General features: G+C 45.1%; 1 protein-coding gene across 2 annotated transcripts in view; it reads left to right on the top strand.

The window, feature by feature from the left end:
• HORMAD2 (HORMA domain containing 2) overlaps window positions 1-6,409 on the top strand; it is a 133,403-nt gene extending 126,994 nt beyond the window's left edge. For both annotated transcript variants that reach the window (XR_466152.3, XM_007490543.3), the window contains one exon: window positions 5,557-6,409. Coding sequence is in view for 1 of the 2 variants with exons in the window: in XM_007490543.3 (XP_007490605.2) it covers window positions 5,557-5,580 (24 nt within the window). In the remaining variant the exon portion in view is untranslated. The remainder of the gene's footprint in view (window positions 1-5,556) is intronic.
• The last annotated feature ends 6,046 nt before the right edge of the window (window positions 6,410-12,455 follow it).

Here is a 12,455-nt window from a genome sequence, read left to right as displayed (position 1 = left end):
AATCCTGAGAGGTGGGTGCTGTTATTATCCCCATTTTACAGATGAGGAAACCTAGGCAGACAAAGGTTGAGTGACTTGCCCAGGGTCACAAACCTAGTGAGACTCTGAGGTAGGATTTGAATTCATATCTTCTTGACTTCATGCCTGGCGCTTGTCAGGTGGCAAAAGCAGGAGATGAGAGATGAACAACACAAGGTAAAAGGATGTAGGGAAAAGCCTACCGAAGTCACTAGAAGAATCTTCCATGGAGAATCTAGGGAAGGACATGGACAAAAGTCCACAAGATGGGATTTTTTTCTGATGGCTAGATAAGTAGTTAGGTAGGTAGGTAGAAAAATGGATGGATGGATGGATGGATAGATAGATAGACAGACAGATAGATAGATAGATAGATAGATAGATAGATAGATAGATAGATAGATAGATAATAGATAGATAGATAGATAGATAATAGATGGATAGATAGATAGATGATAGATGGATGGATAGATAGGTAGGTAGATAGATAGATAGATAGATAGATGGATGGATGGATGGATGGATGGATAGACAGACAGACAGACAGACAGACAGACAGACAGACAGACAGACAGACAGATAGATAGATAGATAGATGGATAGATAGATAGATGGATAGATAGATAGATAGATAGATGCATAGATAGATAGATAGATAGATAGATAGATAGATAGATAGATAGATAGATAGATGGATAGATAGATGGATAGACAGACAGACAGACAGACAGACGGATGGACGGACAGATGGACAGATGGACGGACAGACAGTTTGATGAAATCCCAGATGTACTGAAGCACTGAAATGTTGAAATTCTCTTCACTCCTCTCCCAGCTCCTTTCTCTACCATTCTTCAGCACTCCCCTAACCCTAGAAGATGCTTCTACTTCATGATGCTTTGCTCTGATTGATTGGTTCCTCCTAGGCCCTCTGTTTTAAGAACATGTCCGTGCCAGCCATATTTACTCCTTCACTCTTCTCCCCACTCTGCTGCTCCTGACTCTCAAGAGTTTTTCACCATACTCCCACGTGGTTGTCTTCTCTCCTTCCCTGGTCCCTGGAATTTTAGCTTCCTTCTATGTGTGTTTTCCCCCATTAGAATATATATTATTCAAGGACAAGACATTTTGGCACCATACCTGGCACATAGTAAGCATTTCAGAAATGCTAGTGACAACTTAAAGTGCAGGTTGAGAAAGCTGATGTTTAGAGATGTTATGTGATATGCTGGAACTGGAATCCAGATCTTCTGGAGGCAAGGTGGTATAAAGGGATTTGGAGTCACAAGACTTGGGTTCAAGTCCCAACTCCATTATTTGATAACTGTATGACCTTGGGCAAGTCTTTTACCTTCTCTGGGCCTCAGTTTCCCCTTCTGTAAAATGAAGAAATTAGATTAGATGGTCTTTAAAGTTGGCCCTGGAGTTTTGAACCCATGACTGAGGATAAGTTGTTTCAACTATATCTCACTGGTTTCTGACAGAAGGCAAACTTCTTGAGGGCAAGAATGGTTTAATTTTTTTCTCTTTGTACCCCAGTTCATATTGCAGTGCCTAGCATACAATTGGTGCTTAATAAGCATTCACTGATTGATCTATCTCATAGAAGCACAAGTATTGTTACTGTTGTTATTATTAGGTGTTTATGAAGCACTCTAAAGTTTGCAAAAGGAGCAGGAGCCCTGACGTTGGAGTCAGAAAGATGGGGGTTCGAATGCTGCCTCTTCCATTTGTTAGCCCTGAGAATTCTGGACAGATTGTTTCATTCCTGTGTGCTTCGGGCAACTTCCTCACACTAATCTCCCTTCACCAAGGGGAATTTCCCATCCAGAAAGAAATCACCGCTTCTTTGCATATTAAAATGTAGAAAATTTACCTATATTATTGCATGAGCTTCATAACAACACTGTGAAGTAGGAAATAGCATCATCTAAGTGTCAGAGGCAGCATTTGAACCCAGGCCTCCCCACTGTGGCCCCAGCTCTTTATGCACACACGCCCCATCCCCCTCCATGGTTCCTTGCCTCTGGAAGATGCTAGAGAGATCCCCTAATCCTGCCCCCTCCTTTTCGAAGTCAGGAAATGGAGACCTAAGCAGGTAAATGGACGTGCCTCGTGCCAGCCAGGTAAGAAGTAGCAAAGCCGGGATTGGAGACAAGGTCGTCTGGCTCCTGGATCAAAGTTACAGATCAGGACAAGTTACGGATCTTCTGAGCCTTAGCTCAAAACCCCGATTCAGTCTTTAGGCCAAGGGAGAAAGTCATGTAAGGTCTGTAGTTAAACAGGAGGAGAAACAGGGCTGGAAGAAGTCGAGATTGGCCTGGACCCATTTTCAGGATGACCTTTGGTAACTCCTTTCCCTTCTCTGGGACTCAGACCCAACAGTGTCCATGGCCATTGGCGCGATGGCCGAAGGCCCTGGGCCGTCTGGTCCAGCTCCTTCACCTCCCAGTTGGCCTCTGCTGGCCTCCAATCCCATGGTGCAGCAGCTCTCGGGATTTCATCTCTTTGCCTTGACTCTCTTTACCCAATGGTCTTTCCGAGTCGGTGGCAGCAAGGGGAGTTCCCCAAAGTGTTTGGGGAAGTTACTCATGAAGGAAGGAGGGCAAGGCTCCCCAGACAGCGCCCTGAGAAAGGCTGAGGGCCAATGGCTCGGCGGTTTTCCAGACTAATCCAGGCTTTATTGAAGCCCTTAAACCAAGCAGCAGAGAGGGTTTGGATAATGATATGTTTGGGGAATGCAGTCAGCAGCCCTGAGCAGAAGGGAAGTTTCTCTCCACTGGGGAGGTGACAGCAAGGCCCCAAGGAGATTGGGAGGGGAACCGGGGTTCCATTGGGGAGGTCTGTGGCTGCCCCCAGAGAGGGGCCCCTGGAGCAGCAGAGACTCAGTCCTTTGCAAGCCCCCACCCCCAACTCGAGGCATAAAGTTTCCATTTCCAATGAAAAGGAATTGGAATCGGTGACCTAATCAGGCTCATTTTTTCCTCCCAGAAATGTTGTGGTGGGGAGTTTTAGCTCCACTGGGTAGGAATATTCTTTGTTGCACTTAGAAGCAGCTAAATTCAGGTAAACTTCACTTATGCAATTGGCATGTTCCTGGAAAGCTGCATAAATCACAATCTTATCCATTTTATAAGGGCATTGGCCAGGAAGGGAACCACTGGGCCAGAGGGGAAGGTACATTTGATGCAGTCACATGACTGGGTTTGAACCATCATTTCTTCTACTTCCTCTTCTTCTTCTTCCTCTTCTTCCTCTTCTTCTTCCTCTTCTTCCTCTTCCTCTTCTTCTTCCTCTTCTTCTTTCTCTTCTTCCTCTTCTTCTTCCTCTTCCTCTTCTTCCTCTTCCTCTTCCTCTTCTTCTTCCTCTTCTTCCTCCTCTTCTTCCTCTTCTTCTTTTTCTTCTTCTTCTTTCTCTTCTTCCTCTTCCTCTTATTCTCCTTCCTCCTCTTCTTTCTCTTCTTCTTTCTCATCTTCTTTCTCATCTTCTTCTTCAAATTTAATGTTGAAAGGTTCACAAAGCACTTCACAATTCTTGTCGCATTTATTCCTCACAACAACCCTGAGAGGCAGGTGCCATTATTATACCCATTTTGCAGATGAGGCAGGCAGATTAAGTAATTTGTCTATTCTTAATTTATTAAGTTTTTAATTTAATAGGGAAATTAGCTTATTTAGGTGTCCAGGTTCATTCAGCTAGTGAATATCTGAGTAGAGATTTGAACTTGAGTCTTCCTGACTCCAAGCCCCAGCCCTCTACCCAGTGGGTCTCCCAGCAATCAGAAAAAAAAAAAGATGGCAGTAAATAGTGGTGGTGGTAATGATGGTGATTACAGAAATATCAGAAAATTTGTCAAGTGGCTCTCTGGTATCAAGATGCATTATGTCTGATATTCCTTAATCCTATTTTTTAGGAAATGAAAGAATTCAACTTGGTCTGAGCTAGTCTTCACGAATCCATGTTGGGTTTTGGCGACCACTGTTTTCTTTTCTAAGTGTCTACTAACCATTTGATTAGTCTCCCACACTTATTTCCCCAACATTCACCTTCTCCTTCTTTTGGAAAGCCAACCAAATTGGTTTATACACTGCATGTCTTCCTCCATCAATAATTTTCACATTCTTGCTAAAATGGAAACCAGAAGAAATAAGGTGGAAGATAAATGGAAGGGTGTTTCACAGACACTCTTTGGGTGGGCAAAGAAAGAAGCTGATAATGGGTTTTATTATGTACTCTCAAACTAGGAGAAATGCTATTTTATGGGACATTTGTGTGCTGTAGTACCAATCAGAGATATTTGCAAAAAGATGACTATGAAAATAATGGCAACTTACACACCATCATCAGTTGCTAAGAAGAAAATGAGTAACTTGCTAGGACACTTGGACTCATATCTGTGTCCAGTCTGCTACTTCAAAGTGACTTTATTTCAAAGGTGGGAAAAATGAGGATATTGAGAATTATGTGGAAAGATATATTTCAGGAAAAAGAAATGAAGGGAGTTAAAGACGTGTAGGTTAGATGGAAACCTCATATCTTTATGGCATAAACACTTCAAAAAGAGAATTAGAAGGTACTATATATGACAAGTTCCAAAGAATATAAACCAGGAAACATTGTTTAGGTGTAATTTCATTTAATATATATTAAAGAAGAGATGGGAAGAGTTTTTAAGGATATTGATATTATTCCTGAACCAGTTGTCTATATAATCAGGTCAACAACTGATGATAGCAAAGATCAGAAGTGCCTGGCACATAGTAGGTGCTTAATAAATGTTTATTGATTGATTGGTTAATAACTGAGAAGAAAGAAAAACAATGAGAAAAATATCTGACATGCAATTAATAACCCTAAATAAGCAAACTACTAAAATTCAAAAGTGGGAAATGGACAGTAGAAATGACATCAGTGTAGACTAATTTCATACAGAAGCTAAAACAATAGAAATGAATTGCTACAATGAGGAGGCCAAAAGAACCTAGATAACATTTTAGTCATCAAACATCTGACTTCCCATCAAAAAAAATGAGTGCTAAAAGCAACACTAGATTAGAATATAAACTTTTCTGTAATTAAAAAAAGATGATGGAAAGTTAGGAATGCTATTTCTTATAGAACAGAGTAGTGGAAGAAAAATACAATCTAAGGAAACCTTGGCCAAAGATATTCAAGGATGAAAGCCAAAGGAGGCTTACAAATAGAAAGAAAATTAAAAAGATGTGAAATAATTATAACAAACTATTTTCTCCATTTTGAGCCCTAACATCACAGTCTCCAAGGTACCTCATAGGAAGCAGAAATAGTGTTAAAGAGCAAAGATGGGGAATCCCAACTGGGTTTAAGTTAAGTTAATAGAGGAAATCTACACTGAAGATGAGGGCATTAAGGGATCAGTTTATAAAATCTCTAAAAGAGGGGACAATGCCAGAAGGATGGAAAAATCTTAAAGGTATTTTTTAAAGTGATAATAAGAAAACAGTTGGTGATGAGAAAATATCAATAACTACTAACCTGTATACTTATTCTCCCATCTAGATAGAATCTTTGAGAACCGTCTAAAGGTCAACCCTTGATGAAGGCTTTAATAAAGAAGAAGCAGGATTCCATAAATGGTATTCAACAATGGAGCATATCTACATCATCTCATAATTACCAGGAATACACTGAGACTCTAAGCTCCCTTAGATCTGAGGGTTTGTTGCTTATATTATTCCTCAACTCAGAACAAAACGCTGCCTCACAGGCTCTTTAACAGCCAAGTATCTCCCATCCATACCTCAAGACTTTTCAGGATTCCTTGAAAGATAGAATAAATAGCCCTGTTAAGTAGCCCTCTGGTGATAAACGTGGGATGAGGGATAAAACAGGAAAAGGTTGGCTCACCAGAGGCATTCTGCCATAGTGATAGAGGAGACTATCATAGTGTAGAGGCCAAACTTGGGAAGGATTCCCTGGAGAGGGGAAGGTTGTCCAGATTCTCCTGTTTGTGGATGACACTCTGCTGGCTAAATCAAGTCCCAAGACATTCAAGACCCTTCTGGGAGAGCTCTGTGGTCACACAAAGCATTCTGACCTGTCCATCCACACAAGAAAGGCCAACAGGGTGCAGAATGTCTATTGCCCAGATTATACCATTCATCTGAAGGCACATTGTCTGGAGCTGCTCCAACAGCATAGAAATCTGGGACAGCCAGTGCATAGATGAAAAAGGAGCACTTTATTGCCTTTGTGATCTGGTTTTTTGCTTTAAAAATAGGGGGTGAGAACCAAATCCCACCTCCTTTACCCCGTGTTCTCCCTAAAGAGTCTCCTCCTGTCTTCACAGTCTCCAAATCCTTCTACTTAGACATATTTAAGCTGTGAAGAGAAATAATAATCGATGGTATTCTCTGGTCTCGGTTGATCTCATTTCATGGACCAGTGGGCAATGTGTAAAAAAAATGGCCCAGAGTGGAGAGCATGGATTTTTCTTTCTTTTACTTTCTGTGTAATCGGAAACACATTTGTTTTAGGGCAGGCAGTTTTAAGACTTATCTGCTAGGATGAATGACCCCTTTCTTCTAAGGAGCTCAAAGCACTTTCTCCCCCCCCCCCCCCCCACCTCCTTCTGGCTTCTCACCCTTGAGTCACATAGAGGGGGCAGGCTTGTTATCCATCTTAAACAGATAAGGAGAGGAGGGTTTAGAGAGGGAGCAAGTGAGTTGTCCAAGGTCACAGTGAGTCAGTGGCTGGGAAGAGGCTGGAATCTAAGGCTCCCAATTCACATGCCTTGGTCCTGCCCACTAGACCGTGCTTAGGGTGGTCCCATCTAAGGAGGAATGTAGTTGAAATGAAAAGTTAAACAACCTCATCTCTCTCTCTCCCTCCCTTCCCCCTTTCCTCGCCCTCTTCTCTCTCTCTGTCTCAGTCTCTGTATTTCTCCCTCTCCATCTCTCTCCTCCTTCTCCCCCTCTCTATCCCTCCCTTCCTCCCTCCCTTTCTCTGTCTCTCTCTGTCTCTGTGTATCTCTGTCTGTCTCTGTCTCTCCTGTTCTCTGTCTCTGTCTCTCTCCCTCTCTCTTCTCTCTCTCTCCCTCCTTCACTCCCTCCCTCTCCCCCTCTCTCTCTCCCTCTGTCCTCCCTGTCCTCTACTCCTCTCTCCTCTCTGTCCTCTCTCTGTCTCTCTCTCCTGTTCTCTGTCTCTGTCTCTCTCTCTTCCCCTCTGTCCTCTCTGTCTCTGTCTGCCTCTCCAGTTCTCTGTCTCTCTCCCTCCCTCCCTCTCTCCCTCTGTCTCTCTCTGTCTCTGTCTCTATCTCTGTCTCTCCCTCCCTCCCTCCCTCCCTCTCTCTGTCTCTCTCTCTCTGCCTCTCTCTGTCTCTGTCTCTGTCTCTGTCTCTCTCTGTCTCTCCCTCCCTCCCTCCCTCCCTCCCTCTCTCTGTCTCTCTCTCTGTCTGTCTCTCTCTGTCTCTGTCTCTGTCTCTGTCTCTCTCTGTCTCTGTCTATCTCTGTCTCTGTCTCTTTCTCTCTCCCTCCCTCCCCCCCCCCCTCTCTGTCTCCCTTCCTCCCCCACCCCAGACTTAACCCTTTGCTCCCAGTTCTCTTGGGAGGCCGCTGGGTTCTGTTCTGAAAAGCTCTCTGCTGAGCTCGGAACCTGGCCCAGAGAAAGACAAGGAAACACCCTGCCCTCCTCCGAAGCCTTCCGGGGGCTGGAGGAAGGATTGCTGCAGCCTTGGCCAGGAGAGCCGAGAGGGAAAACATGTGTTTCACATTTGTCTCAGGGATGGGAAAAGAGAAACTTTTCCTTTCACTTAATCTCTGTTTAAACAAACAGAGGACCTGCCCTCTTTGTAAACCCAGTCCACGTCAAATATTGTTCCTTGGCATGGCAGCCGGCTTACTAAGCCCCTGCAGAGCCCCCTCTTCCTCACGTAAGCTCTCCGGGGGCTGAAGCCTGAGAAGGGGCTGGGGGGCCTGGCCTGGGGCAGCTTTCCTCCCCCTCCCCCATGGGGAGGTCCCCAAGGAGTTGTATTACCAAATCTCCAGCCTCTCCTCTGATGGGGGTGGGGTGGGGGGGCCGCCCCGGGGTGGATGGAGCTTCCAGTCATGACTCAGGAGTTTGTGTCTGCGAGTGAGCACGACAAGTGATGTAACAAAATTCCCCCCATTCCCCCCATCCCCCACAGGCTGGCCCCTGAGCCGGGCCCCATGGCGCAGCGCGGCCCGGCATTCTCGGGGGCCATGGCCTGGGTGCTGAGTTGCCAATGGGTGTCCAGGCCCTACCCTGCTCTGATGGGAGCAGGGGCCAATGTCAGCACTTGACAAAGGAAGTATTCAGTTACGATGATTTTCCTGTTGGCTGGGGAAGCTTGGATAATTGCTTCTCGGGTGTGTGTGTGTGTGTGTGTGTGTGTGTGTGTGTGTGAGTGTGAGTGTAAGTGCGTGTGAACTTACTAAAGTAAACTGCAGTCTGGAGGCCCGAGAGTGGGGGAGCAGTGATGCAAGGCAGCCTTTGAAGTCACTGTGTTTGTCAGGAGTCTGCTGTCCAACTCCTGGGGAATGAGGTTGCTGTGGCTGGGGGCTCGAGGCTATTGTTGCTGGCTGCACCTCTGCCCTCAGGCCCCAGCTAGGGCTGCCCGGCATGCCATTGCTCACCCGCTCATTACATCACGTCAGGGGACTTTTACTCAGACACATTTGAATGCCTCATTGTTTCAGAGGGCAGGAAGTTTACTCTCGATGTAAATGAGGAATTTTTATTACTCCTCCAAAGAGGTTTTTGGGCAAGAGGCCGGCCTTGCCCAGGTGCTGCCCTGCTAGGCTCCAGTTTGCTGCTCTAGAATTACACTAGGTTTGGACCAGGACTTCCTTCCAAGAGAATCACAGAGTTGGGTGGGACCTCGCTTGCACAGGAAGAGAACTTGGAACACAGGTGTCCGAACTGGAAATGAGCAGGACTAAAGGGAACCTTAGAATGTAGGAAGAAAATGGGAGGTCCTAGAACACAGGCTGTCAGGAGCTGGAGGAGGAACATCAGTCAGCCCAGCTCAGAGGAACCTTAGAACACAAAAGAGCAACAATGGAAGGAATCTCAGACCACAAGACATGGCAAGGCAGCAAGCATTTGTTAAGCACAGCTTTATGTGCCAAGGCTCTGTGCTGAGAGCTAGAGACATGGAGGAAGTCAAGGAAAGTCCCTGCCCTCAAGGAGCTTGCAGTCTAGCAGGGCAATCTCAGAGATTAATGGCAAATTAGACCAGAGAAAAGACAATGCCTGGGCTCTAAGGGACATCATTAGAACAAGGAATATCAATAGTGTAAGGGGCCTTAGAATAGATGGTGCTATGCCAGGAATAACCTTAGAGCACAATCTTTAAAATGCCAGGGTTGGGGGTAGTTGGGTGGCTCAGTGGATTGAGAGCCAGGCCCAGAGAGGGGAGGTCCTGGGTTCAAATGTGGCCTCAGCTGCTTCCTAGCTGCATGATTCTGGATAAGTCACTTAACCCCAATTGCTTTGTCCTTACCAAGCTCTTCTGCCTTGGAACCATATTTAGTACTGCTTCTAAGACAGAAGGTTAGAATTTTTTCAAAAGCCAGAGTTGGAAGGGAACTCGGCAGAGGGAATATCAGAGTGTAGCCAACCCTCAGGACAGAGAGGCGCCTAAAATGTTAGTTATTGAACAACAACAACAATCTTTGATGATAGAGTAGCCCACTGCTCTGTTTTCAGCAATGATCAAACTGAGGCCCCCAGAGATGGTCATCAAGGGCTGGCCCAGCATGGTGGAAGACTGCTTCTGTTCTTGGTTCTAGAGGACAGGGTCCAGGAGAGGGCAAACTGAATCCGAGGGTGGGATGGGGGAACAATAAGTCAAGGAAGGCTGCCCCCACCCCAGACAGGAATAAAGCAGTGCAGAATGACTGCCCAGCTTGGCCTGACACTCAGGCAAGGCTTAGACTGTCAGGAGGTCTCGTGCCTTCCTGGATCGAGATGCTGCAAAGGTGACACACTAGGAGAGGTCACAGAAGTCAGCCCTTGGGAGCACTGGACTGGAACAAGGACTTGGTGTCCGCTTTGTGCTCAGCAAGTCACTTTCACCTTTCCCTTTTCCTGCCAAGCCTGATTTCCCATTAAGCTACCCATGAATCCACAGAGCAGGCACAAGAGACACCCATAGCCTGGCACCAAGGGCGTAAGCCTGGTGCTTTCTTTTCCATCCTATTCGGAACAGTCCAAACCTAGGCTCAATCTTTGCACATGCACACACATACATGTGCACACCCACTAACATACCCCACTAGCTGTTTGATACTTCAAGGACTAGCGATTTTCTCTGTATGGGCACTCCCTCTGCTGACATAGCTTGCAGCCCCTCGGTGACCATTTGATACTTCCTTGGCTCCTAGAATAAAAAAAATTACCTCTGGGTGACCAGTCCTCTGGAGCCCACCAAAGCCAGTCCTTGGATAGTTTATCGTTGGACTCCTCCAGCCAGGTGTCACAGAAAGAAGTCTAGCTTTGGAGTCATAGGACTTGGGTTCAAAACCCTCTTAGGATGTTCTGTTCAACTTTGGCCAAATGGCTTCCCTCTATAGACCTTAGTTTCTCTGCCTCCAAAATGAAAGAGTTGGATGCGAGGTCCTCCAAGGCCAGATCCATAATCATCCCTTCTCAACTCAATAAGAAACTTCTGCTAATAAAAACCTGCCTCTTCCTATGATAATGCCCGCATGGAAGGAAGAGCTTCAGAGCAGGACGGAAGCATCTTCTCCCTCCCTCTTGGACCCCAACCAGGCCGACTCCCAAAGGGGGAGGGACAACTCCTCTCCATCATCTGCTGACACACTCAGGGACAGGCCTGGCTGAAATAATCAGCAGAAGGACATGATGCTGGAGGGGAAAGAGCCATGGACCTGGGGCACAGGCCTGGCTTTGACGCTGGGCTCTGCTGCTCCCTGGCTTGGTGGCCTTGGTCAAGGGACTTTGTTGCTAATCCCAAGCACTTCATGACTTCAGCTTTGAAACAAGGAGGTGGGACTTGGTGGTTCCTTTTGGCTCTGAATGCTGTAAGCCTAGAGGAGCAAAGCCTCTGAGACATCGGAGAAAGGAAGGATGACACAGTGACCCATCCACGATTTGCCCAACAACATTCCTACATCAACCCCTATGGGCACACAGACTGTGGAGGCCATGAAGAAATCTGCAAGAGGGCCCTTTCCTCTGAAAGCAAACCCAGAGTCAAGTGGGAGAGGGGGCATGAAGGCAGCTACCAAATGCCTGAAATGCAAGGTAGGATGGGAGTGACAAGGTGCATGCCTGGGAGAGCAAGATCTCTGTCATTTGGGAAATCAGGGAAGTCTACATGGAGAGGGGGGTGTTTGAGCTGCACTTTAAAGAATGGGAAGATTATAAGTGGGGAAGAAGAAGGACATTTCAGCCAGAGGGAATGGCACCAACACAAGCAGAGAGGTGAATGAATGAATGAATGAATGAATGAATGAATGAATGAATGAAAGAAAGAAAGAATGAACAAATGAATGAATGAATGAATGAATGGTGAAGGCAGGAATTATGGAGAAATGAAGGAATGAATTATGATTGAATGAAAATGAAGTAACAAGCAAACAAATGAACAATCAATGAAAATAAATGAGTGAATGAAAGAATAAATGGTATATGGATTAAGGAATAAATGATGATTGAATGAAAAGGAAGGAAGGAAAAAAAGGAAGAAATGAAGAAAGGAAGGAACAAAGAAAAGAACAAAGGAAAGATGGGACAAACAATCAATGAAAATAAAAGAATGAATGAATGAAAGAATGAATGGTAAATGAATTAAGGAATAAATGATGATTGAATGAAAAGGAAGGAAGGAAGGAAAGAAGGAAGGAACGAATGAATGAATGAGCAAACAAACAAATGATCAACAAAAATAAATGAGTAAATGAAGAAATGGATGGTGAATAAATGAAGGAATGAATTATGATTGAATCAATCATTCAATCATAATTCATTCCTTCATAATGAATGAGAAACCTTTTATTAAGCATTTGTTAGATGAGCTATGCTAAGAAGCAGGGGTATGGATAGAAATACATAGACCATTTCTGCCCTCAAAGAGCTTACATTCTACTAGGGGAAGACAACCTGCAAAGGGAGTGATGGTCAGGGAGAAATATTTTGGTTTGGAAAGTCACATGGATGGGGGTTAAAATCACAAGAGAATAGCCCAGCATACTCTTTCCAATGACAATATATTTATATAATAACATTTCCAATAACAATTTATTTAATAACAACAGTTACAATAACAAATGCAATTTGGGTTTGATTATAGCTTCAGAGATGGAAGTTGGGGTAGGGGTGCCTCCACAACATGCTGTATACTCCTGCCTGGACACTTCTGTTCACCCTCCTCTTCCAGGGAGTCTTCCTTGCTTTTGCCCATCAGTACTGAC

Source organism: Monodelphis domestica, chromosome 3 (assembly GCF_027887165.1).
Source record: "Monodelphis domestica isolate mMonDom1 chromosome 3, mMonDom1.pri, whole genome shotgun sequence".
NCBI lineage: Eukaryota > Metazoa > Chordata > Mammalia > Didelphimorphia > Didelphidae > Monodelphis > Monodelphis domestica.
The sequence above is the reverse complement of the archived record's forward strand: the minus strand, read 5'-3'. Positions and strand labels throughout refer to the sequence as shown.